General features: G+C 53.2%; 1 protein-coding gene across 2 annotated transcripts in view; it reads right to left on the bottom strand.

The window, feature by feature from the left end:
* The window catches only part of Dnah17 (dynein axonemal heavy chain 17), a 107,021-nt gene that overhangs the window by 11,837 nt on the left and 69,254 nt on the right, over positions 1-25,930 (bottom strand). For both annotated transcript variants that reach the window (XM_075989966.1, XM_075989967.1), the window contains exons 54-71: positions 25,111-25,377; positions 21,666-21,827; positions 19,521-19,754; positions 17,952-18,116; positions 15,747-15,842; positions 15,443-15,660; positions 14,498-14,705; positions 14,167-14,282; positions 12,058-12,250; positions 10,813-11,048; positions 9,887-10,009; positions 7,765-7,969; positions 6,677-6,841; positions 5,997-6,137; positions 5,721-5,891; positions 3,257-3,379; positions 2,467-2,660; positions 687-835 (exon numbers count right to left, since the gene is read on the bottom strand). In XM_075989966.1, coding sequence (XP_075846081.1) covers positions 687-835; positions 2,467-2,660; positions 3,257-3,379; positions 5,721-5,891; positions 5,997-6,137; positions 6,677-6,841; positions 7,765-7,969; positions 9,887-10,009; positions 10,813-11,048; positions 12,058-12,250; positions 14,167-14,282; positions 14,498-14,705; positions 15,443-15,660; positions 15,747-15,842; positions 17,952-18,116; positions 19,521-19,754; positions 21,666-21,827; positions 25,111-25,377 — 3,166 coding nt within the window. The remainder of the gene's footprint in view (positions 1-686; positions 836-2,466; positions 2,661-3,256; positions 3,380-5,720; positions 5,892-5,996; positions 6,138-6,676; positions 6,842-7,764; positions 7,970-9,886; positions 10,010-10,812; positions 11,049-12,057; positions 12,251-14,166; positions 14,283-14,497; positions 14,706-15,442; positions 15,661-15,746; positions 15,843-17,951; positions 18,117-19,520; positions 19,755-21,665; positions 21,828-25,110; positions 25,378-25,930) is intronic.

Raw genomic sequence — 25,930 nt, 5'->3', positions numbered from 1 at the left:
GATAAAAGTAACCCAGGCTGGGCTGTTTCTAGTTTTTGGTTGTTTGGTTGTTGGGAAGGAGTACAAGCGGGAAGGTGTCTTAGTTGGGTTTCTGTTAGCCATAGCATGAACAGAGGCATCTTGGGGAGAAGAGGGTTTCCCAGTCACAGTCGGTCATGAAGGGCAGTCAGGGCAGGAGCTCAACACAGTGCTGCTCACTGGCTGGCCCAGGTCACTTTAGCACCCTGGACCACCAGCTTAGGGCGGCCCCGCCCACAGTGGGCTGGATTCTCCCACGTCAGTCACCAACCAAGAAAATGCCTCACAGGCTGGCCCACAGGCCAATCCGGTGGGGGCATTTTCTCGTTTGAGGTTCCCTCGTCCCAGATGACTTTAGCTTGTGCCAAGCTGACCGAGAACTAGTCAGAGTTCTGGGCGGAGGCTTGCTGGAGGACCTCCTTTCTGAGCCTTTAGGGACAGACCAAGTCTCAGGCTGGAAGATGCCGTGGTGACTCTGGGTGCAGAGTGGCCTCCTCGCTGCCCACTTCTCATCCCACTGGTAGGCACGCTGTTTCTCCACCCCAGCAGTGTCCCCGTGAGTTTCTGGTTTTGATTTAGTGGTGCCCATGGAGGTTTGGGGTCTCTCTCCCTGTGGTTTTTATATTGCGTTTCCACGGGGGTACACTTCTGCGGCTGTACTTACTTACCCAGGGCCTCCACGTCTTTGAGGGGGTCGACCCCGGGGGACAGAATGAAGAAGATTGGCGTGGAGGGGCTGCTCTCCTTGTAGGACTTGGAGAATTCCACACTCCGGCCTTCCACAAATTTACTGCCCATCTTTTCTTCCACGAAGTTCCTGAGGGAACACGCTCTGTGGGACCACAGGCAGCTGGGGCCTGCTCGGGACCAGGGCTGGGGGTGTGTGGGTGTGGGTGGCTTTGGTCCAGGTGGGTGGGCCATTCTGGATGGACTTCCTCTAAGACATCAAGGGGAAGGAAGTGGCAGCTTGAGGTTTTCTTTTTTTGGACAGGGTCTGGAGTAGTCCAGTAGCCTGGGCTGACTCGGTATTTGCCGTGTGACTATGACCCTCCTCCTGCCTCCACTTTCCAGGTGCTGGGGCTGCGGGTTTCTGGGTGTTACTATGCACCGGTCATGCAGTGCTGGGAGGTGACCCCAGGACTTTGTGCGTGCTAGGCAAGCCTCTATCAATTGAGCTGGATTTCCATCTTCCTCAACAGTATGCTCCCCCTTCAATCCCAGGGGCCTCCGAGGTCCATGTGGGATGTTGAGGGGAGGAACAAGCTCTGTGCAGAAGGCAGCTTTAGAGCCTCCAGATTCCCTCTTTCTAATCCAGCCCTAGGAATCCCTTGGGTGGTCCTCTCATGCCATCGGGTGCATGGGTGACCTTCGGATCCCAGTGTCTGCCTGTTTCCCTCCGTCATTGGCAGGTGAGATGCTGACTGCCCAGCACTGGCTTTGAAAGCAGGACCATGGCTATATTCCCGTGCTGTGGACTGGCTCCCAGACACAGGCAGGAGACGATGGGAAGGCCCTGGGGGTCTGGGAGGCTTTAAGAGTCTTACTGTGCCTCTGAGATGGTCAGGTGCCATTGCTTGTCCAACATCCTCCCCTCACTGCCACCAGCTCGTCTGTATTGACATTTAGTCTTTTCCTCTGTCCCTTCCCTCCCCACCAATCCTGGCACTGTCCTCTTCCAACCGAGAAAAACAGAACAGGAGAGGTCCTTAGATATGGAGTGAACCTGCATCAGGGCCCTGCTTTGTCAGAGGGGAGCTCTGTGGGGGTGTCAGTGGTTTGAGGAGACCTGGCTGTGTCTAGACTGCATGGAAAGATGGAAGGGGCAGAAGCCAGCCTGTCCCACTCTAAGCCTGGGCCCTGGGGTTTTCTGTGCTCAGTCCCTCCCTTCCTTTAGACCTCCCCGCTCCACCTGGGAAGGCTCAGGTCTCAAATTAGAATTCTTCATTTATGATAGGCACCCAGTTGACAATTTAGACGCAGAGAATTCCCCAGTGCTGATGGCCTTTCTTTTCCTCTCTTTCAACCTTAGGGCCTAGTGTGGGAAAGTCTGCTTTTCCATCCCTGTCACAGGGTCTATCCCTCTACACAGGCCAGTAGGGCCAGCAGTCCTACTGATCACACCCCGAGAACCTAGGATCAACAAGAACCTAGGATCAGGGCTGAGAAGGTGGTTCAGGCCCTAAAGTGCTTGCCAAGCATGGACAGGGCCTGGGGTTCCATCCTCAGCATCGCATACAGATGCAAACCCAGCACTCTGGAAGCAGAGGCAGGAGGATCAAAAGTTCAAAGTCGTTGGATACGTAAGTTTGAGTTGAGGGTCAGCCCGGGATGCTTGAGACCACATCCAAAACATAAAGAAAGGAACTTAGGTCTCCGGGTCAGAGCACCTCTCCCGGCTGCGCCAGCAAAGGGGCCTCCCTCCCTCGGCTCGGTTCCCTGTAGACTCACTTGACGGCGTAGGTCATGCGGTCCGGCCTCATGCAGCGTACCATGCACAGCTTCTGCAGCGCCGTCTTGTTCTTCCACTCCTTGGGGAAGATCTCCTTCTCTGGGGCTTCCGACTCCACCAGCTTCTTCCACCGCTTGGCGGAGCCCTCGATGTCACTGTCCAGGTTCTTGAACTCGTCCATCTCTGACAGGGCCTGAGTCAGAAGTGTCGTTTCAGGGACCACACATGGCCTGAGTCGGGGGTGGGGGGTGGGGGCACCGTCTCTAGATGGCCCTTAGTGGGCCCTGGGGAGAAGTCTCAGAAGATGCAGGTGCTCTGGGCTGGGTGACAGAGTGGCCTGTCAGTAGGGTCTCAACTATTCTTCCTGTCAAGGGCAGGGCAAGCTTCCATGGGGGCCAGTGGCCTGGGGGCTCACAGTAGCCCTCCCCTACAATGAGGGTAATATCAAGGCTGTCCCACCTCAGGCCACTGCCTTCCAGGGATCACAGTTTGGATTGAAACTTGACACCTGGGACCTGAGGGCTCTTGGCAATGGATCTGGGAACCTGAGCAGTGACCAGACCTAGAACAGGGCAGGGCATAGGGATGCTGGGCACAGGATGGCCTGGGACTTGCTGCAGGTCCCTATGGTCAGCGGAGACCAGTGATGTCACATTCAATACAAGTGTGGGTTGTCTCCAAGCTGCAGCCATCTTGGCTCCCACCTTCTTCTGGCCCTGTCACCGTGATGGGGCACAGGCATCCTCCAGACTGGTTGGGAGGGGTTCAGTGCTGAGTGCGAGGACCCACCTTGATCCCGCCCCAGCTCTGATGCTGCAGGAAATCCACAGGGGATGTGACGCCCGCCTTGAAGGGGAACCGCAGGAGGAAGTCCAGCTCCAGTGCATTCAGCTCCTTCTTCATGGATAGGACCTATGGGCCAAGGGGGCTGTGGGGCTCAAGAGCTTCTTTGTTTTTGTGGGGGGTCTTTTTAGCTGAGGACCAAACCCAGGGCTTGGTCTACCACTGAGCTAAATCCCAACCCCATGTTGTGGCTGTTGCTTTTTCTTTTAACTGGGTGAAACACGTAAAACACGTTTTACTCACATTGAAGCCCATTAGGCAAGTGGCACAGGTCTACCCACAAGGGTGTGCAGCCACAACCTAGTTCTACAACATTGCCACCAACCTAAAAGAAAAGTCCCTATCTTCTGAGGAGGTCCCAGGTTACAGACATGTGTACTGTTGGTGGCTGTGCGGCAGCTTAGGCGTCTCCATAAGCAGCCTGCATTATCAGGATGTGTGTGTGTGTGTGTGTGTGTGTGTGTGTGTGTGTGTGTGTGTGTGTGTGTGTGTGAGTGTGTGTGAGTGTGTGGTGTGTGCTGCAGTTCAGGCGTCTCCATAAGCAGCTTGCATTATCGGGACCTGTGTGTGTGTGTGTGTGGTGTGAATGTGTGTGTGCACGCAGCAGTTCAGGCGTCTCCATAAGCAGCCTGCATTATTGGGACCTGTGTGTGTGTGTGGTCCCACTGTGCAGCCCTTGCTGACCTAGAGCCTATATAGAGCAGGCTGTATGAACCCATAGGGCTCTCCCTGCTTCCGCCTCCTAAACGATGGAATTAAAGGGGCTCAGCATCACACCTGGCCTACAGTGGGATCATGCCCCCCAGATCAGTAGTTTCTGGAATGCGGGGTCAGGTGACAGGCAACCAAGATGTGGAGGCAGTGCAAAGACTGTGCCATCTCTTGGGGAGATGGTTTGTTATAAAGGGTGTCAGTCCACCCTGTCCTGTTCTCTTGGGCCAGCGGGAAGCTGGCACCAAATGCCGCACCTGGACCATGGTCCTCCTGGTCCCCAGAACCAAGAGACAAAGTTCTATCACATAGTGCTTTCAAAAGGGATCGAGGCCATTGTCCATCTGTCTTATCTGTCCTTCCTTCCTTCCCCACGGGGATCTAGCTATATTTTACAGCTGATGTTGACTCCCTGGCTCATGCACTCCTCCTGCCTCAGCCTCCTGAGTGCCTAGTATCTGAGCTCACGCTACAGGCCCTACTGAGACGGGCTACACAAACCTTCCAGTACCTCAGCAGGACTTCTGGCGCACCTATGCAAACATCCTTCCTCAGAACGAGTCTTCGTGTGTGCGTGTGGTTGCTTGCATGTATATGGGCACATGTGCTCATGTGTGCATTGTATGCAAGTGGAGGCCAGATGTCAACCTTGGGCTCATTTCTCAGGTGCTGCCCACCTAATTTTCTGAGTCAAGGATCTCTCACTGGGAGCTAGGGCTTGAAAATGAGGCTCGACTGAATCATTTCCCCAGCCCCTGTATTTCTTTCTTCGTGTGTGTAGCGATGCATGTGTGTATAGCGATGCATGTGTGTGTAGCGATGCATGTGTGTGTAGCGATGCATGTGTGTATAGAGATGCATGTGTGTGTAGCGATGCATGTGTGTATAGAGATGTATGTGTGTGTAGCGATGCATGTGTGTGTAGCGATGCATGTGTGTGTAGCGATGCATGTGTGTGTAGCGATGCATGTGTGTGTGTAGCGATGCATGTGTGTGTGTAGCGATGCATGTGTGTATAGAGATGTGTGTATAGAGATGCATGTGTGTATAGAGATGTGTGTATAGAGATGCATGTATGGAGGCCAGAGGACAACTGCTGGGAGCTGGCTCCCTGCTTCTACCATGTGGGTCCTGGGGCTTTGCAGCAAGTGCCCTCACTCACGGAGCCACCTTGACAAGCTCTTCCACTCATTGCTGAGGATGTATTCAGCATCCTTGCTGGGTTAGGGACCATTTTCTCAGCACTGACATACTGTTGTGATATTTCTTTGTACAAGTCTCTCTAACTTCCCTTCACTTGTATCCCATTGGAACATCTGCTATGCTCCCCTGGTGTCCCCCAAATCTAGCTCCCGGAACGGCCCCCACCAGACACCTCAGGCTTTACTACTGCCTGGAAAGCTGGTTAGAAGCTGGTTTCAAGGCTGGGGATGTGACTCAGTCCGTAGAGCATTTGCCCCACATGCAGGATGCCCTGGGTTTGAGTCCAGGTGTGGCAGTGCACAAGGGTAATACCAGCACTAGGGAAGTAGAGGCAGGAGGATCGGAAATGCAAGGTCCACTTCGGCTACGTAGCTATCTGTGTGAGCTGGTGTGTGGGACCCGGAAAGGGGTCCTGAGAATCTGCACTCCTGGCACAAGCCTGGGAATCCCCAGCTGCAGCACTGGCTGCAGTCTGAACACAAAAGCAACGTGATACCTGGAAAGTGACTTGAGCCAGGAAGATGAGCTTGTCCCGCTCAAAGAGCCCACGCGCCGTGTACATGTACACAGAGTAGGTGATCTCGTCTGTCAGATTGATCACGCGTTGCTTCACCTCTTCGGCAGGTGTGGTGTCCTGGATGGCTTTCTCAAACACCACGTTGAAGGCCTGGGGAGTGGCCAGCGTGAACATGGGGGTTCTGAAGCTGCACTGGGGGAAGGTGGGAAGGACCACCCACAGGTGGGCCCTGGACCTGCGCCCAGCGTGGCTGACCTTGAGTGAGAACTGGTAGATGGGGTTGATCTTGTTGAGGTCGTTGAGGATGAAGTACAGCAGGGAGGCCCGAGCTGCCGCTGGCCGGTAGTTCTCTCGCGCCTCATTGATCTTTGCTTCTGTGATTTTTGCCTCTTGGACCTCAGAACAGAAGAAAGGGGCTTGGAGGGAACGACCTGGAAGACAAGCTGCCCACAGGAGGGCCCTGCCTGGTCCTGGCCCTTCATTCCTCAGAAGCCCCCCTTGAGGGCCCACAGACAGCAAGGTGCTGGCTCTCAGTCTGTTACTGTGATAAAATATAGTGGGAGGAAGGGGTTTAATTGGCTCACGGTTCCAGGCTACAGCCTGTTATGGGGAAGGCAAGGCAAGAACTCAGAGCATCGCATTCAAAGTCAAGAGCAGGGAGAGGTGCAGGCCTGCAAGTGTGTGCCGATACCCAGCGAGCTTTCTTCTCTTAGACTCTTTGGGACTCCCTGGCTAGGGAATGGTGCCGCCCACGGTGGGCTGGGTCTTCTCACATCAATTAAAAGTCAAGACTGTCCCCCACTGACATGCCCAACAGGCCCACCTGGTCTAGATAATTCCTCACTGTGACTTTCTTCTCCGGTCACGACAAACTCTCACAGACACCCAGGCTGTAAGCCTTCTGTGTGCTGGGTGGCCTGAGAGGCGGGGCCTACCTTCTCCTCAATCTCATTGGCTGTATGCTTGGTGGTCTCCAGGTTTTCCACCAAGGCAGTGTCTCCCAGAAAGTTCCCCGACGCAGCCGACAGCCGGGCCAGGAGAGAATCTTCTAACTCTTTCAGCACGATCTTGAACTCGTTCTGAGATTTGGTGAGGTTTGCCTACAGGGGTGGCAGGGCCCAAGCGACATTAGTTGGGGCCTGGTCTCACCTCTGCTGCCAGGGCTCTCTGGAGGGGAGGCAGAGGACAGATGCCACCCAGCAGGCAGGCCACCCGTGGAGATGGAGAAGTGAGTGTGGCTGAGGCGGAGTTGGGCAGGCGGCTGGTCCACAGTTGGCTCTGCTTAACCTTCTTTGTGTGTACATGTGTGTGGGAAAGCCAGAGCCTCAGACTCAGTTTACTTTGGGTGTTTTGGTTTGGTTTTGGTTTTTCAAGACAGGGTTTCTCTGTAGCTTTGAAACCTGTCTTGGAACTCGCTCTGTAGACCAGGCTGGCCTCCAGCTCACAGAGATCCGCCTGCTTCTGACTCCCGAGTGCTGGGATTAAAGGCTTGCACCACCACTGCCTGGCTCAGTTTACCTTGTTATTTAAGATGGATTCTCTGGGGCTCACTCTTTAGGCTAGGGTGTCTGACCAACGAGTCCCTGGGACCCTTCCATCTCCGCTTCCCCAGCCCTGGGATTACAAGTACATGGCAGCCTTTTCTGTGTTGGCGGGTGTGTGTGTGCGTGCGCCTCAGGTCCTCATGCCTTTGCTGAAAACATTTTACTGAGTGTGAGCCCTATCTCCAGCCCCGGAACCCTATGTTTCCTTTCTCTGTGATGCTGAGGGTTGAGCCAAGACTTTCAGACATGCTGGACAAATGCTCTGCATGGCCAGGCGCAAACTGGCTTCTGGGGACCCTCTTTGATCCTTAGGGCACAGATCCCTGGTGTAAGCGTGCTGGCTGCTGGTTTAAACTGAGTTAGGGGCTGAATGACGAGAATGCTGGGGAAGGAGGAAGCACTGAGGGAGCTGAGAGACATGGCCCTCCAGGTGACCACCTGAGTGACCCCACATGCCGATGTCTGTCAGAGTCAGTCACCTTGAGCTGTTCGAGATCCGGGCGCTCTTTGGCCACCACGGCGGCCAGGAGCTGGTCCTCGAGCCCGTCCCTGGTGACCAGGAAGTTGATGAGCGTGCACTGAGCCTGCATCTCGGGTTTGTAGTGGGGGTTGAAGTACTTGGTGTGAAGGATCAGGCGGAAACTGGGGTGGTATTCCACCTCCTTGTCACCGATCTTAATAAACCTGGTGGGTGAGGAGCAGAAGCCGGTGAAGCACCCTCGCCGCCGGGTGGCCCACCCACCTCTTCCCTACACTCTGGGGAGGCCAGTGACCACCAGAGGCCATGTCTAGCCTTTCCTCTAGTGGGCACTTGGTCTGCCCAGGGGAGTTTGTTCATAAAGCTGGCTGCAGCTCGCGCTTAGCTGAGCACCTGAACGGAAGAGCAGCCAGCTCTCTCAAGGTCAGTGCGGAACACCAGCACGTGCCAGTGGCCCTCTGCCACGCACCCCTGGAGTGTCACCCTGTGCTGTCCCACTGTGGGTCACCCCCTCCCAGGCTCTGCTCCCCTTCTTTCCTGGTTGAGCTCACTTTCTTGGAGCGAACCCCCTGCAGTCCCTGGGTATCGGCATTCATGTCAGGTCCTTGTCAGAGCCCGAGACACAAGAGTGTTCCTGTGCACCAGAGCCCCGAGTTGGCTTGCCCCCTTTGTGCTGTAAACACAGCGAAATGCTGCAGGTCTGGTCAGCGGAGTTTACTCCACAGCCATGGAAAGGAACTGTGACACTGACGGCGGCTACAACGTGGATGCCCCTTGACAAGGGGATGCCAACTGGAGAGAACCAGGCATGAAACGACGCGTACTGCGCGATGCACGTCCAGAGTGGCAAAGCCACGGAGACGAAAAGATGCTTGAGTGGGTGTGGGTAGGGGGTGTGGGGTTTCCTCGTGGGAGGCACGGGTAATAGTTGCATAACACGGTAAATGTGTGAAGCGCCCTAGAAATGCTTACTTTATGACAGTCATGTTTCTTAGAATTAAAAATGGGGGGGGGCACACCTTTAATCCCGGCACTCGGGAGGCAGAGGCAGGTGGATCTCTAATTTTGAGGCCAGTAGTTCCAGGGCAGTAAGGGCTGCATAGAGAAACCTGGTCTCAAAAACAAACAAACAACAGACAAAAAACAAAACAAAACCAACCCCTGCAAAAAAGACCCAAACCAAACCAAACAAAAAAAGGAAGGAGGAGGGCCAACCAGATGGCTCAGTAGGTAAAAGGGCTTGCTGCTAATCTTTGGCACCCTGAGTTCAATCCCTGGGACCTACACGATAGGAGCTAACTACCATAAGATGGCCTTTGACCTTAATATCCTGGGGCATACACACACACACACACAGAGTAAATAAATGCAAGTAAAATATTTTGAAAATTAAATGTTTTGAAGAGGAGAGGAGAACTCGTGATGCCATTGCAGCCAACAGCTTCAGTGGCATGGTCACTGGGTCACTGCTCAGTCGCCTGTGCTCCAGTTAATAGCCCCACGGTCATGCTCTGCATGCAACCATCATTAAACTCAGGGGGCCATTAAAACGGGGCTGGAGAGATGGCTCAGTGGTTAAGACCCCTGGCTGGCCTTCTAGAGGATCCGGGTTCGATTCCCAGCAACCACATGGTGGCTCACAGAGGACCTGACACCTCCTCAGGCACTAGGCACACATGTAGTACAGAGACATTCATGCAGGCATAACATCCCTACACATAATAGGCACATACACACGCATGCACGCGCACACACGTATGCATAACACTCGTATAGAGGATGTGAAAGCAGAAGGGGAACATGTCGGGAAGAGAAAACCATTAAGAGGGAGTGGGACAAGAGAGGGTAATCGGGGGCAGGGATATAACTGTGGAAAAAGTTTTTGAAAGGACTGTAAGTTTCACGATTTTCAAACGTATACGAAAAAGATAGAGGCAATATGAAGGACCCCATGCACCAGCTGGTCCCTCCCCCTGGGACAGAGCTGGCCTTTCCAGTCCCCTCAGCATTGGATCCTGTCAGCCTTTGAAACCTTTAGTAAAGAGAGGCCCTTCATTGAGCTCCCAGCCGGGGCCGCCCCAGGAGAGATTCACTTTGGGCTGGGTCGTGGGGGTCAGCCTTACCTCCCCTTTTTAATTGTGTTCCTGCCCAGCAATGGGTCCAGCACAGGGTCTACGGTCTCGCCAATGTTCTCGATGAGTAAGATGTCACCCTCTGAGATGGCCTGCTCGATGATGTCCAGATAGCTGGGCACAGAATAGAAAGATAAGACATGGCTTGCGGATCATAGGAAGCAGTGTCTGCCTCAAGAGGTGGCCCTGGCCCTGAGGAACGGAGGCATCCAGGGGGGTCGCCAAGGAGTCAATCCCAGTTCCTCCTTCCTCAGGCATCTGTGTGGGCTTGCAGATTGGGGGTTGGGACGTTTGGGTGGGAGCCTGGTGGCGGGAGCAGGAGGGAGTTTCAGGATGTAGAGCTGAACATTTTCCCTGCTCCGCCAGAGCCTGTTCTAGGGCTCCAGGAGGCTTACGCCTGGCAGCCACCATCACCCTGGTGCTCATGGTTTCTGTTTCCCTTGTGGGAGTAGAATGTAAACCACACACGAGATGAGAGCCTGGAGCCTCCCCAGCAGATAACAGCCAGGAGGACACGAAGAGCCAGGTCTAGTTCCCCTCCCTGTGAAGTGCAGGCGGGAGAAGATCCTGGTTTGACTCTCTGCTGTTCAGACCGGAGTTTATGTTTGCGTGTTCGTGTTCATGTTAGTAGACTACTCAGTCAGTCAGCAGATGCTCACGGCTCAGGCTGCGTGTGAAAGCAAGCCCCAGACTGCTTCCTGGTCCCCAGCTATTCAGTAAACACAAAAGGCCCAAGGCCTGTGTGCACGCATAGGACCTGGCCATCTCCCAGTTATCCCGAGTGCGCAACCATCACAAGGCCTCTCACAAAGCCACTCATAAGGCCGGAGGTGCGTGTGTACGTACAGACCTGGGCAGTACCACCTGCTGCCTAACCCTGCCCGGCCCCGCCCAGCACCACCCGGCCCTGACTGCACCTCTTCTGCCCCAGGCGGATGGCCTTCAGCTCAGTGCCATATTTGTTTTTGATCCACTTGATGCCTTGAAGCTGGGCGTCCACAATTAGCGGCCAGCGCTCCGTGTTGCATAAGATGGTGGCGTTCTCAGTGGACATGCGGTCGCTGGGCAAACCCTGGTTGTTCCAGGAGGCCACGTCTGCATCGTCCGTTAGTAGGGTCAAGGGATCCAGGCCCTCCGTGATGGGGATTGGGACCTGCCGAGGGAGGGATCCGTTGTTTTTTGCGCTCTCTCTCTCTCCTCTCTCTCTCTCTCTCTCTCTCTCTCTCTCTCTCTCTCTCTCTCTCTCTCGTGTGTGTGTGTGTGTGTGTGTGTGTGTGTGTGTGGTTTGGGCACAGTTACGCGCTTGCAGACAGAAGTCAGAGGACAACTTGCAGGTGTTGGCTCTCTCCTTCCGTCTTGTGAGTGCTGGGATCAAATCCAGACTATTAGGATTGGCGGCAGGTTGCCTTACCCACTAAGCTACATTGCCAACCCTTTGCCTTGTGTTTTAATTCACTGTTATTTTATGTGTATAGTGTATATTATGTGTATTTTATGTGTATGGTGCATTGCCTGTTTGTCAATATGCACCACGAGTAGGCACGTGACCTCAGAGGACGGGAGAGGGCAGGAGATCCCCTGGAACTGGAGTTGTAGGTGGTTATGAGCCGCCACGTGGGTGCTGAGAACCAAACCCAGGTCCTCTGCGAGAGTAGCAAGTGCTCTCAACCATGGCGCTACGTCCCCAGGCACACTGTGGCTTATGTTTTGAGAGAGGGGCTTTTACCGAACCTGGAGCTCACCTATTTTGTGAGTCTGGATGGCCAGCAAGCCCCAGGAATGTTTTCACCCCCACACCCCATGCCAGCACGTGGGGTTACAGGTGCTTGCTGCCGTGCCTGGTTTTATCTTAAACTGTGGGTCTCAGGGATCTAGACTCAGGTCTCCATGTCTCTGCAACCAACACTTTACTGAGCCGTCTCTCCCCTGCTCACTTTCTGCCCGTGTTCTCAAGTTGGTACTGGCCACATGCTCTGAAGAGCAAGGCCGTGGAGGAGGCGGCCCTCACACTGCTTGTAGAAGCAGCCTTGTGGCATGCCAGAAGTGATGTCAATCCCAGCAAACGAGGCTGGCTGCGCCCCAGTGAGGATGCAGTTCGGCTGTGGCTGCCCTGGGGGAGCCCCCGAGTCTCCTTGAGTCATAACCACCACTGTACTTCTTACCTTTAATTGATTTATGTAAGGGATCCAGAATTTTTCCATCAGCTCATTCCGGTACTTCTTGGTGAAGTAGCCCACGTAGGAGACAAAGGCAGAGATGAGCAGAACATCTCCACACAGGGTGACCCCCTGACACTTGTAGTTCTCTACCGACTCAGCCCAGCGCACATTTTCCGAAGCCAGGCCTCCCACAAGCCTGCAAGAGTCCAGGGAACAGGTGGAGTGCCTGAGTGAGCTGGAGAGCCTGGGGCACTTATCTAATGGCCTGTCAGTGCAGACAAACTGTCGAGTGGACTTGTATGGACAGCAAAGTGACCTGGGACAGACGGAGCCCATACAATGTTGCTGCGGATGCTCACTTACAATGTTGCGGGTGCTTGCTCCATTCTGCAGTAGGACGCTCTCAAGGGAATTCACAGAAAACAGCACATTTTTGGTGCCACTTGGGGATGCTGAATGTGACCTCATGCCCCCTGCCCAGGCCACTTGTGACTGCATCCTGTCACCATGCCATGCCACTGTGCCCTGCTGGCACACTTGGCCAGCAGGCACCGGAGTCCGTTTGAGAACATGGTGACTACAGGACCATGTATCATCCAGACGGCTGCTGGCCTTGTAGGGGTGGGGTGTGTGGTGCTGCCTAGGTTACCAGCTGGGGGACTGGTACCTAGTCATAACTGGTGCCCTGTGGGTCTCCAGTGCTGACCCAAGTTAATGCTGTGTGTAGGTTCCATGCCCAGTGGCCTTGCTTCCCCTCTCGAACAGATGGTGAGGGTGCACCTGAGCCATCAGCTAAGGTGACCTGGGACTCCCCATCCCCTTCCCCGCCAGCTCCTGAATCATGCTGACCGCTGATCAACGGCTGCCAGCCCCCAGGTTGGGAGAACATAAGAAAGCAGGTAGCCAGAGAGTGGACTCTGTCACTCAAACCCCAGAGCCGGGCTGTCCACCATGGAGCTGTGAACCGTATGCGGTCGCTAAGGACTTGCATGGTGGCGTGGTGGGTGAACACCTGTAATCCCAGCCTTTGGGAGGGAAAGTCAGGAGGATCACTGCAAGTTCAAGGCCAACCTTGGCGACATAGACTATCTCAAAGTAAAACAACAGATCCGTGTCTATGGTTCAATGGGGAGAAGAGTGGCCTAGCACATACAAGGCCCTAGGTTCAATCCTCGGGACTGCATAAATCAAATACGGTGGCATACGTCTGTAACCAGCACTGGGGGATTAGAGGCAGGGGCATCAGAAGGAAGTTCAAGGTCATCCTCTGACACACGGAAGTTTGAGGCTAGCCTAGGCTACACGAGACCTGGTCTCACCAACAGCAGAACCACACTGGGTTTCCAGGGAAGGGAGCAACAAGGTAGCCTGCTGGTAGCTCTCCACAGACCACATGGGAACGTGACAATGATTTCGATACTGGGTATCAAGTCAGTTTCCCTCACACTGCTGTACCTTCCCATGGGGGCTTCTGAGTGTGCAAAGCACCAACGCGGGCTGCATTTGATTCCTGGGACCAGCACTGCCTGCCATCCGAAGCTGTGGCAGTGCATAATGTCAAACGTGAGTGTGCACAGACCTCAGAGTGCGGCACGTGGCCTGTGGAGCGGCCGCTGTGTGGGTGGCTTATGGTAAAGCAGCCAGAGCCACTGTCTGTGGGAGAAACACGGTGCCTGCGCCTGCCAGTCCTGAACAGAGCAGGCCATTTGACTCATAGTCTATACTGGGGGCGGGGTGAGGGGAGGTGTCAGTTGTAGGGAGCAGGAGATGTCCTGAGTGAGTTGCAGGTGAGGGGAGAGCTTTAGTGAGGTTCTCCTCTGGTCCAAGTGTGAATGTCAGCCGTGTGTGAGCTGTCCACCATAGCTTTCTCAGCCCCTCTTGCATAGTTACAGCCTGAAGATCAGTTCAGCTGAGGTGGGGTTTGGTGTTCCCGGGAGGTCTGGAGGTCAGTCCCCAGGGACACCAAGGACAGGCGCTGTCTGAGAGCAGGTGGCTCTGGACTGTGTTCTGGGCAGGCCTGAGTTAACTGGGAATTCTGTCTTCTTCTGAGACATTTGGGGGGCGGGGGTTGTGGATCTGGGAGATAGGAGGTGTGGCCACGGCAAAAACTACCTGTTAGCCAAGGAGATCACCCTGTTGGTGGCATCGGCCTCCTGCTGGCACTTGATTTTCTCAGCTGTTGCTTTCTCAAACGCTGAAGTCAGGTTGCTCAGGTTGGCATTGAGTTCCTGAAAAACCAAGTTGGGAGATGTTCCCAGCTCCCCCAAGCTCAGGGCCTGACGGCCCAAGCATCCCTGACAGTCCCCCTGGCATGCTCCGTGGTACCACCGTCGGTGGTTTCTCACGACTGCAGGCCCTGCCAGTGTGTTTTAAACAGAAACCTGACTGGCAGGGAGTGGGTGGCGCGGTGTCTAACAGGGACCACGGGCTCGAGGGCGCTCACCGCAATCTTGTTTTTGATCCGGGACAGCTTCTCCTGAGCCTCGGCCAGCTCGGCATTGGCCTCCTCCAGGGCCTGCCTCTTGGGGGCCACGTCGCAGTAGACCTCATAGAAGCGCACAATGTTGATGCACCAGGAGCACAGGCCAGCAGCAGCCGTGGACTTGGAGCGGATGAACTCGGGGTCAAAGGTGGGGTTGCCTTGGTAGGGCCTGGAAGGAAATCACGGGCGTCGAGCAGGGCTGCAACAGGACACGAGCCCTAGTCCCCGGTCCCCGTGGCTGGCTCTGTGTCTCAGGCTATGCTAGCCATGGTCAGCACAGCAGCACCGGGAAACATCAATATTCCTTCTTTCTTTTAATCCTTGTGGTGTATTGTAGGTGCTCTTGCGATATGGGCATTTTGTGTACCTGCGTGTGCATACAGGTCAGAGGTCAACCTATACCTCAGGGGTGGCACCTCGGTAAGTCACCATCCGCCTTGTTTCTGAGACAGAGCCTCTAATCGCCCCAAGCCTCCGGCAGCCAGGCCGGCTGATCGGTGAGTCTGGGAATTACACGCGCGCAGCACCACACACGGCTTTCTATTTAGGCTCTGGGATTAAACTCAGGTCTGCATATTTGTACAGTGAGCACCTTCCCTGTGGAGCGCCCGCTCTAGCGCCTCCCTTTGCTGAGTACTTTAATTGGTACAAAAGAAGAAGAAAAAGCAGCATAAAAGTTTGGCGCACGCCTTTAATCCCAGCACTCAAGTGGCAGAGGCAGGAGGATCTCTGAGTTCGAGGCCAGCTTGGTCTACGAGAGCTAGTTCCAGGATAGGCTCTGAAAGCTACTGAAGAACCCTGTCTCAAGAAAACAAAAGAAAAAAAAGTTTGGCCTCTCTCACTGGGGCAAAGTCTCAGCAGGTAAAATCACTTGTTGGGTGCAGCCCGACCCTGCCCCAGGCTCACTTGAAGGCCTTCAGACAGGCCTCAGGGATGTGCTCCTTGTCGAACTTCTTCAGGGAATCTAGGAAGGTGTCCACCTTGCCCATCATGATCTTCGCAGCCTTCCAGCTCTTGTCCTTGGGGATCTTGCCCCCAGGTGCTGTCAGGATCATGACAGCAGCTGTGACATTGACCACAGCATCCGGTGGGGAGCCGAAGGACTTCAGCTCAGTCAGGTTGTTCTACAGAGACCAGCACACTGAGTGTCACCACGGACCCCACTGGGCCACCCCTGCTCCTTTTACTTCCTTTCTACTCCCTGTGTCACCTTGTTCAAAGTATCCAGGGCCTCCTGTGCAGCCAATAGGGCTGGTTCTGCCTTGGCCAGGTCTGTTTCACAGGCCTTCTGTTTCTCAGTGACATTCTAGAAGGCAGACAAACAGGAAAGTTCAGTGTAGGCTGTTCAAACATCCATCCATCCACCCACCCGTCCACACGTCCATCCACCTGTCCACCCATCCATCCACCCACCCATCCATTCGTCCATCTGTCCATCCATCCACTTGTCCTTCTACCCACCCACCCACACATCCACCCATCCATCCATCTATCCACCCACCTACCCGTCCATCCATTTGTCCATCCACCCACCCATCCACCACCTGCCTACCTACCTAACCGCCCACTTGGCCACATCCATCCATTCATCCAGCCAGCCTCTCACACACTTATCTGAGAATAGGCAGGGGAATAGGAGAAAGAGGTGAACTTTTTCTCCAAGCTACAGCCAAGCGCCAGTGGTTGAGTTCCTGCCAGCAGACACCACGTATCTATTGTCTTTGCTGGATACCCTGATCACTGGTGTCTCTGTATGCTCACTCATAATACCCGCCTCCTCCGCCTTGCCTCCTTGGTCCCTGCCTCTTGCCCTCAGATGAGACCAACCATGTGCAGAGAGACATGGATGCTCAGTGGGGATTGGGCCCCTCTATCAGCTCCAACTTTCCTCTCCCTTGTCACTTTGAGATCACATTGTGCGATCCTTCCAGAACAGGGCATCTCAGAACATGTCACCGGTCCCTCTCAGTCACGTGAGTGAGCAAGCATTCAACTTGTGGGAGCACTCGTGGGCATGTGCCAGTGCTTGCTCACTTATGAATGTCAGTGCCAATTCATTCGTGCCTGTGAGCGTTCACCCGCTTGTGGGGGCACGCCTTTGCTTTCTCAGTTGCAAAGGACCCTTAGACTTTTTGTAAGTTCAGAGGTCAGAATGACTTGGTGTCTTTGCTCAGGAGCAGCAGCTGGGTGGCAGGAGTGGGGAGCAGTCACCAGGCCCTGTGTGTGTTGCTGGGCCCCAGGGGAAGGACAAAGGACAGTCTTTCCTCCCTAAGGATCCTTTAGGGACATCCATGGGGCATAACTAAGGAAAAGGACTAACAGGGCAAAGATCAGTGGTGGGAGGGGGTAACCCCTAGTTTTTTTCTAAAGCTCCCCATGTGGGGCATTTGTGGATGGAGGGCTAGGGAGTGGAAAGTGCTGGGACATTAATTACATGATGTCACCAAGAAACAGGGTCAACAAGGTCTTTGGCTTTGGAGCCTATGTCAAATGCTAGTTCAGGAGCCAAGGAAAGTTATGGACCACCCTGAGCCTCAGTTTCCCCATCTCCCTCACAGACTTGTGGCTCTGCAGGTTAAAAGGAGATCAGGGACCCAGTTCCTGGGCAGCCCAGCCTGGGTCTCCTCCCTGCCCAGCACTAGGTGGGAACTACTCAGGCCCTACCTGGCTGGTCTAGGGGAGAAGCTACGAGCCCAGGGTGTGAAAGGCTCCTGGCTGCCATTCCAGAGAGAGTGGGAGGTAACTGTGGGGACTTAATTTATCCACTGTCCAGATATGGGCTTGAGGACACTCCCTAAGCAACTGTTTCTACCTGACCACTGGCTGCACGAGGGGGCCCAGAGCAGAAGCCACAGCACAGGGACCGGTAATTGGGTGGCGTCACCTTGACCCTCACGCCCTCACGGGACACAGAATTCCATTAAGATGTAGAGGCAAGCCAGGCCCAGCGACACGGGTCTGCACTCTCAGCTACTTGAGATGCTGAGGCAGGCGTGTTGTACGTTCAAGGCCGGCACGGGCAACTTAGTGAGAGCCTGCCTCAGAATACAGAATCAGAAGAGGGTTGGGGATGTGACTCCATGGGTCAGCTCTGCTGGGTTAGCATGGGCTCAGCTTCCAGGTTCACCAAAACCAGAAACGTATAAAACAACAGTACAACAAAGGAGGTGAGGTGGGGCCGTCGGGCAGAGCCAGCTGGACTGGGCAGCAGCAGCTTCTGGAGATGCTCAACGGAGGGGCTCTCTGTAAGGAGCTTGGCTGGCTGTGGGCTTTCTCTTAGAACCTAGCCTGCACGAGGGTGGGGCTTCCTTTCCCAGGCGCCCTAGGTGGGGAGGTTTGTTCTTGTACAAATGTCTCAGCCTGAGTCCCATTTGTGGGTTGCCATCTGACCCATCAGGGAGGCCCCAAGACCCACCTTGTTGATGACCTCGACTTTGATTTCCTCCTCGTCCGCGATGGCCTTCTCCTTGCTGACCTTCTCAGTCTCCACGCCCACCACCTGGATCAGCTTGTCTGCGTTCTCATTCTTCTGTTTCAGCTCGGCCTCCTGAACCGCCAGCTTGGCCTTGAGGTCGTCCACCTGGGGAGGAAGGAGGCAGGAGAGGGCAGGAGCCTGCTGAGGACAGTACATGCTGCTGGCCACGGTTGGTGGCTGCCTTGGATTCAGAACAGCCTTGGTTGCTCCCAACTCCCAGCGACTCAGGAGTCTTTTGAATATGTCAAAGGAAAGTTTATGCTGAGCACCAAGTGTATACATGAAGCCACATATTTAAGAACATTCCTAGTGTGCTAGGAGTTAAGGTGACCAGATTTTAAAAATGTCAGCTGAACTGGGTGCTGGAAGTGAACAAGTATGTGAGCCAAGCACTTGGGAGGCAGAAGCAGGGGGATTGCCAAAAGTTTAAGGTTAGCCTGGTCTACATAGTGAGTTCCAGGCCAGAAAGGACTACAAAGTGTCCCCTTAATAAAAATTTCCAGTTGAGAAATTGTTGAAGGTCTTGAGGTGGGAGTGGGATAGGGGGTTTGCAGTCCAGCAAGTGGGAAGAAGGGTGGGAAAGAAATGGAGACTGGGGACCAAAACCTCCAGAGAGCTGGTGGAGAGGCCCATCTTGGCCCAGCATCATAGGGAAGAGGAGGCTGGGCCCCCTGGGAATCATGGGCAGGAGGCTGTGGAGGTACATAACTGAACACCAGGCAGGAACCTCAAAAATCAACTCAGCATGAAAGAAAAGTTTGTAGGAAGCCTGTGAGCAGGCATCCGGTATGAGTGGCATGCAGAAACAGCTGCATTTTCATGGACTCAGGACCTTTGGAAGAGCAGGCAATGCTCTTAACTGCTGAGCCATCTCTCCAGCCCCCAATAGCTGCATTTTCATGGGCTGTCCTGAACTGAGATGCAGGTTTCCCTGGATACAAGCATAACGCCTTCACATGGTGGTTTGAAAGAAAATGTTCCCCAAAGGGAGTGGCACTATTAGGAGGAATATTTGGGGAGGTGTGTGGCTGTGGGGGTGGGTTTTGAGGTCTCTTTTCTCAAGTTTCAGTGTGACAGTCAGTCAACTCCCTGCTGCCTTCTGGTCAAGATGGCAGCTGGCTCCACATCTGCCTGCACACCACCATGCTCCGTCATGATGAGAACAGACTAAACCTCGAAAACTGGAAGCCACAAACTCAATTGTTTTCTTTGAGAAAAGAGTTGCAGTGGTTACGGTATCTTCTCACAACAATAAAAACCTTAAGACACATCCATCACACATGCAGGGTGCCCGCTTCAGTGCTGATGCTGTTAAAGCAGTTCACGCCCGCTGTTTCTGATTAGATTACACCCCTGTTCTCTGCTTTTCAAAGACTGGAGTCAGGCTCATCCCATGGCCTGGGATGTCCAGCCCCACGTATGACTATATCCCATGTGTGCTGTCGCCTCCTTGGGAGCCTGTTACAGTGAGAAGGCTCTACAGCATGCAGCCCAGACATTGACTCCTACCTGAGAAGCCGTGCTCTGCAGCTTCATGAGCCCATTCTCCAGCCGCTCAATTTTGGCAACCAGCTCCATCCTCTTCTTGGCCAGCAGGTTCTGGTAGAGTTTGATCTGCTCCAGGAAAGTCTTGGGTGTGGTATAGTTGTAGCGCCTCTCCGTCGCCAGGTATATCTTGGACATCTCGTTGACGGTGGTGTGCACGTAGGCCATGAAGAGACTGATGGAGGTCTTCACCTCAGGCTGCAAGCCAGGACAGATGAAATGGGCGGGGCTGGTCATCCGGGGGCCCAAGACAACACACCCACTCCTCCTTGGGCCCCAACCTCACCCTGCAGGGCCTAGGAGAAGAGGGGCCACTGCAGGTTCCAGCATATACATTCAGACCCTGGATAAGATGTACCAAGGCCTGACCTGTCTCAGGTGTTGAGAGATACAAGAGAGGGGCTGAGGAGATGCTCGTCAGTGAAGTGACCGCAAACATGAGGAGTTGAGTTCGATCGAGCTCCAGAACCCACTTAAAAGCCCAGTGTGGTGGCTCACGTTTGCCATCCCAGGCCTGGGAAGATGGAGATAGGAACATCCCTGGGTCTTGCTGCCCAGCCAGACTCTAGAGCAGTGTCCCCAACCTTCCTAAGTCTGTGGCCCTTTAATACAGTTCCTCATGGTGGTGACCCCAACCAGAAAATTACTTTTGTTGCTACTTCATATCTGTAATTTTGCTACTGTTATAAATACTTGATATCTCCAATGATCTTAGGCAACCCCTGGGAAGGGGTCATTCAACCCCAAAGGAGTTGCGACCCACAGGTTGAGAACCACTGCTCTAGATGATCAGCAAGCTCAAAGGCAGTGAGAGACCCTTTCTCAAAGGAAGTAGATCATGTTCCTGAGGATGGCACCCAAAGTAGTCCTCTGGTTTACACATGTGCGCATGTACACACGTACACACACATGTACATGTGCGCGCACACACACACACACACACACACACACACACGGTTGTCAAAATGGTTCAGTGGGTAAAGCTAATTGCTACCAAGCCTGAAAGACTGAATTCAGTCCTCTGGGGCTCACTCTCAAGTTTCCTCTGACCTCCATACCTTCTCTGTGGCATGTGTGTGCCACCCCCAAACATGTGTGTTCAAACACTCACATGCATACCCACATACATACATATACACTCACATGCATAAAGCTAACTAATTATTTTAAAGAAAAGGAGAGAAAAGAGCTAAAAAGAGATGCTCCAGGAGAGCAATGCCCCTTGAGCTTGGTAAAATGTCAGATGACTTTATCTAACAGCAAAGTCTATCAGTAACTTTGTAACAAGTGATTTGTCTGGGCCCAGTAGAGCCCATCATTAGTAACTTTGTAGCAAGTGATTTAGTGTCTGGGACCAGTAGAGTTTGTAGCAAATGATCTAGTGTCTGAGAGCAGCAGAGCCTATCGTTAGTAACTTTGTAACAAGTGATCTAGGGTCTGGGAGCAGCAGAGCCTATCGTTAGTAACTTTGTAACAAGTGATCTAGGGTCTGGGACCCAGCAGAGCCTATTGTTAGTAACTTTATAACAAGTGATCTAGGGTCTGGGACCAGCAGAGCCTATTGTTAGTAACTTTGTAACAAGTGATCTAGGGTCTGGGACCCAGCAGAGCCTATCATTAGTAACTTTGTAACAAGTGATCTAGGGTCTGAGACCAGCAGAGCCTATCATTTTGACACACGTGTGCACACATTCCCATGCATTCACACGCTTGTATACTGGGAAAGAGCAGAGATGAGATTTTTGGGTTTGGTTTTGTTTTTGTTATGTGAGACATGTAGCCCAGGCTGGGCCTTACAACTCCTGAGCCTCCTGTCTCCATCTCACAAGAGAAAAGCTTTCCTATGCTGGTTGTATCAGCAAACATTGCCAGGTAATTCCTACACTGGATCCCTGAGCCTGGTGACTCCCTGACATTTGTCATCCTTCCTGAGGATGAACCCTTGGAGGCTCTGCCTCACAAATGGTCCAGAGGCCTCTGTTTCCATCTTGATTGATTTGAAAAGGTGCTCGCCTATGTTGCAGCTCTGCTAGCACCCAGGGTCATTCCCGCTTTGAAGGGACACCTGTGTCAGGGACTAAAGCCTGCATCTGGTGTGTGTTTCCTCACCTGGATGCCCTCTGTCTCTTGCAGGAAGCGAGCACTCACGGACACCAGGGCGTCTTCTGGCCACTCGTGGAACCAGTTGATGGCTGTGCAGTTGACCACGGCAGGGAACTTCCGGGCTCGCACACGCAGGATGGAGCCCACGGGGGAGAAACACAGAATCACCTGGATGTGGGACAAAGCAAACGTCTGTGGGGGGTTGTCGCTGCTGAGGTTAGATGTGTCATTTTGGCAGATGGCCCCTCTGGAAGTGCGGTGCTCTCCAGGTCTCAGTGTCTACGGGTGGGTGTAGTAATAAGGAGCGAGGCGGGGCTGCGTCCCCAACACCCCAGCCGCCTGCCCGGCTAGCTCAGTCGGTAGAGCAAGGGACTCTTAATCCTAGGGTCGTGGGTTCGAGCCCCACGTTGGGCGCCATTTAATAAAGGAACTGCCTTGGCCCTTTTTTATTGGTTAGGACATAGGTAGGTGGAGTAAACAGAACAGAATGCCGGGAGGAAGAGGAAGTGAGGTCAGACTCCACAGCTCTCCTCTTGGGAGCAGACACCTCAGAGAGAGACGCCATGCCCTGCTCCCAGGCAGACACACGTGATGAAGCTCCGACCTAGAATCTTCCCGGTTAAGACCGGTGCTCACAGATTATTACAGATGGGTTGATCGGGATATCAGAATTAGCCAGTAAGGGCTAGAGCAGAATGTGCCAGGCAGTGTTTAAATGAATACAGTTTGTGTGTTGTCATTTCAGGCATAAGCTAGCTGAGCAGGCGGCTGGGGTGTTGGGGATGCAGCCCCGCCGCGCTCCTTATTACTACAGGTGGGGGGCACTCCTGCAGAGCCCCGAGAGCGTGGCTGGGTACCTCAGTGAACCAGTTCAGGTTCACAGCTCGGTGTTGTGCTGTGAAGTACAAGGCAGCCCCACACCTAGCTGGATGAAGAAGGGGTGGGGAATGGGCCCTGCTCTAGGCAGATGAGGACAGACATCTGGGAAGTGGTGATTTCTTCTGAATCCAGCTAGGCATGTAGCATGTCCTGCAGGCCCTGAAGGCTGACTTCCAAATGGGGCCCTGGTTTCCTGGGCTTCCCTGGAAAATGGAGGGGAGCTGTAGAGAAATGTCCCAGGCTCTCCTGATGGATGAGGACTTCTCACGGAGTCTCAGGCTCCCCTCTGCTCACTCTGAGCTTGGCTTTCAGGGGCACAGCAATGGGACGGAAGGGGGTAGGCAGATCTGTAGAATATCTTGACTTCCTGCTGTCTCTAGAGATGATGCCTGGGCCTTAACAGGTAGTGAGGGCAGGCTGCAGCCATCAGGAGCTTAAGTCCCACCAGCAACGTCTGCTAACAAGACTGTGTGAGCCAGGGAGGGGCACAGGGGACACTGTCTTACTACATCAGTGGGGAGCACATGACCACAGATACTCAGCATGGCAGTGGGGTTGGCTCACTCCAGCTGAACTCTGAGGAGCAGTCAAATGTTCTCAGGTGCCTTTGGTATTAGTGAGTTTAGCTTGCTTTTCTCCAGGTAATGTTTGAGGGCAAAGGTTGCTTTTTGCTCTAAAATTTTTATTTATTATTGTGCATATGTGTTACAGAATATTTGTTTAGCTATGCAAAAATGTATTGCATTTGTTTATGTTGCAGAATATTAGTTTAACTATGTAAAGATATGTTGCATTTGTTTAATTTTTTTTCTAAATATTTATTTATTTATTATGTATACAATATTCCGTCTGTGTGTATGTCTGCCGGCCAGAAGAGGGCACCAGATCTCACTACAGATGGTTGTGAGCCACCATGTGGTTGCTGGGAATCGAACTCAGGACCTTTGGAAGAGCAGGCAATGCTCTTAACCTCTGAGCCATCTCTCCAGCCACCTTGCATTTGTTTAATTAAACAAATGTAAAGATGTGCTGCTGTTTTACCTTGCCTAAGGAACCTGATAGGTCTAATAAAAAGCTAAATAGCCAATAGCAAGGGAGGGTATAGGCAGGACTTCCATGCAGGGAGAATAAGTAGGAGGAGAAATTTAAGCTTGGGAAAGAAAAAAGACACCAGGACAGGATAGATAAAAGAACATTTTCTCTAAATTTGCCTAATAAAAATGGACTTGATATTATAAATATAATTCTTACTTGATAATTGTTTTTATTGTATATAGACTCACTATGTTAAAGCTAAAACCTTTTGGAGCTGGAGAGATGGCTCAGAGGTTAAGAGCACTGGCTGCTCTTCCAGAGGACCCGAGTTCAATTCCCAGCAACCACGTGGTGGCTCACAGCCATCGATAGATCTATGCTCTCTTCCAACATAAAGGGGCACAGGCAGACAGAAAACTCATACACACAAAATAAACAAATCTTTCAAAAAAGTTAACACCTTTTTATTTAAGGGGAAATGTTGCTGAATATTTGTTTAACTATGCAAAGACATGTTGCATTTGTTTAACTATGTAAAGATGTGTTGCTGTTTTATCTTGCCTGCCTAAGGCACCTAGTTAGTCTAATAAAAAGCTGAATGGTCAATAGCAAGGGAGGAGGTATAGGTGACTTCCAGGCAAGGAGATACGTAGAAGGAATTTAGGCTCTGAGGAAGAGAAAAAAAGAAACACCAGGGACGGACGTGCCAGGGGTTGGCCAGCCAGCCAGCCACAGAGGAAGCAAGAAAGCAGAACATACAGGATGAAAGAAAGTTCTGATGAATAGAAGCAGGTTAAATTAGGTTAAAAGAGCTAACGGGACAAGCCTCAGCTAAGGCCGAGCATTCGTACTTATGACAAGCCTCCACATGTTTATCTGGGAGCTGGCTGGCGGGGCAGAGAAAATGCTGACTACACATAAGTTTGTATATGACGTGCGTGGACAACCTCGTTCATCTGATCCTCTCCTTCCACCTTCTTGTTGGTTCTAAGAAATGAACTCAGGTCACTAGGTTCATGTGGCAAGTGATTTTACCCACCCTAGCCATCTTCCCACCCCTCAAGGTGTGCCCTTTATTTTTTTTTAAAATTATTATTTATGGGAGAGTGGGAGAGGGAGAAAGACAGAGAAAGAGAGAGAGAGAGAGAGAGAGAGAGAGAGAACAAGTGCCTGCAGAGGCCAGGGAAGCAGGGAAGGAAGATCTGGATGCCCCGGAGCTGGAGTTGCAGACAGTTGTGAGCCATGTGGATTCTGGGAATTGAACTCAGATCTTCTGGAAGAACAGCCAGGGCTCTTAATTGCTGAGCCAGCTCTCCAGCCCCTCAAGGCATTCAGTCTATTTTCAGACTGTGATGTCTGTGTTTATACAAGGTTCCCTCTAGCCCCCAGGAACCTCGGCCCTAGCTCTGCAGCTGCTCCCCATTGCCACCACTCTTTCTCAGTTGGCTTTTACGTCCTGGGAAGAAAGAGTCCCAAGTCTACAGAGAAAGGGGGAAGAGGGCTGAGCCCCCAGGCAACCGTCCAGGTGGAATCCTACCTTCAGCTGTCTGCGCACTTTCTCGATGAAGAATTTCCAGCAGGCCTCTCGGGTGTCGGTCATGCCGAGGGACTTCACCTGCGGCCGCATGGAGGAGATGATGTTTTCCAGGTCGTCTTCCCCAAACAGCCCTGGGATCTCCCCGGAGGCCAGCAGGTCATTGATCAGGACCAGGAACTGCTCCTCAGCCACTTGGGAGTCCGTCATCAGGAACACAGAGGGCACGTTCTTCACTGCGGCCTTGATGTACTGGGTGGCCAGGTCAAGCTGGATCAAACAAGGACAGTGGAGTGAACACCTCATTCATGCTCGCTCAGCAAAGGCACAGGCGGGGCCAACTTTCCAGGCGCCCACAGGAGCCTGAGATCTCAAGGGGACACTGCCATGCTCTGGGCAGCCATCAGCCCCACTTCCTGGTGATGGCTGGGTGGGCGCATGCTAGGTGGAAGGTTATTAATCCTCAACTAGGAAGGCCCCAGTAAAACTAATTCACATCCAGATCTAATGCTGGGAAGAGCGGCCAGTCCCCAGCGTGGCCTGACTACAGCAATCTCCTTCCATATCCCCAGGAGGGTTTAGAGAAATAACCAGTCTCTCCAGGGCTCTCCTCGGGGACTCCAGCCCTGCCGCACAGTGCCAAGCTTCAGCTGCTCTCCACGTCCTCCCCGTGCCTTCAAAACCAGCACCACCTGGCTGGCTCTTAACACTACCAAGTCTGGCTTCCAGCATGAGATGCAGCTGTGGCCCCTCTGAACCATGGCATCTGTGTGCTGAGCCTAAGGAATCACTGCAAAGACATCACCTCAGTGATACTGGGCTC

The sequence above is a fragment of the Microtus pennsylvanicus genome, chromosome 11 (genome assembly GCF_037038515.1).
Source record: "Microtus pennsylvanicus isolate mMicPen1 chromosome 11, mMicPen1.hap1, whole genome shotgun sequence".
Taxonomy (NCBI): Eukaryota; Metazoa; Chordata; class Mammalia; order Rodentia; family Cricetidae; genus Microtus; species Microtus pennsylvanicus.
Note: the sequence above shows the minus strand (reverse complement) of the source record. Positions and strands in the feature narration are given on the sequence as shown.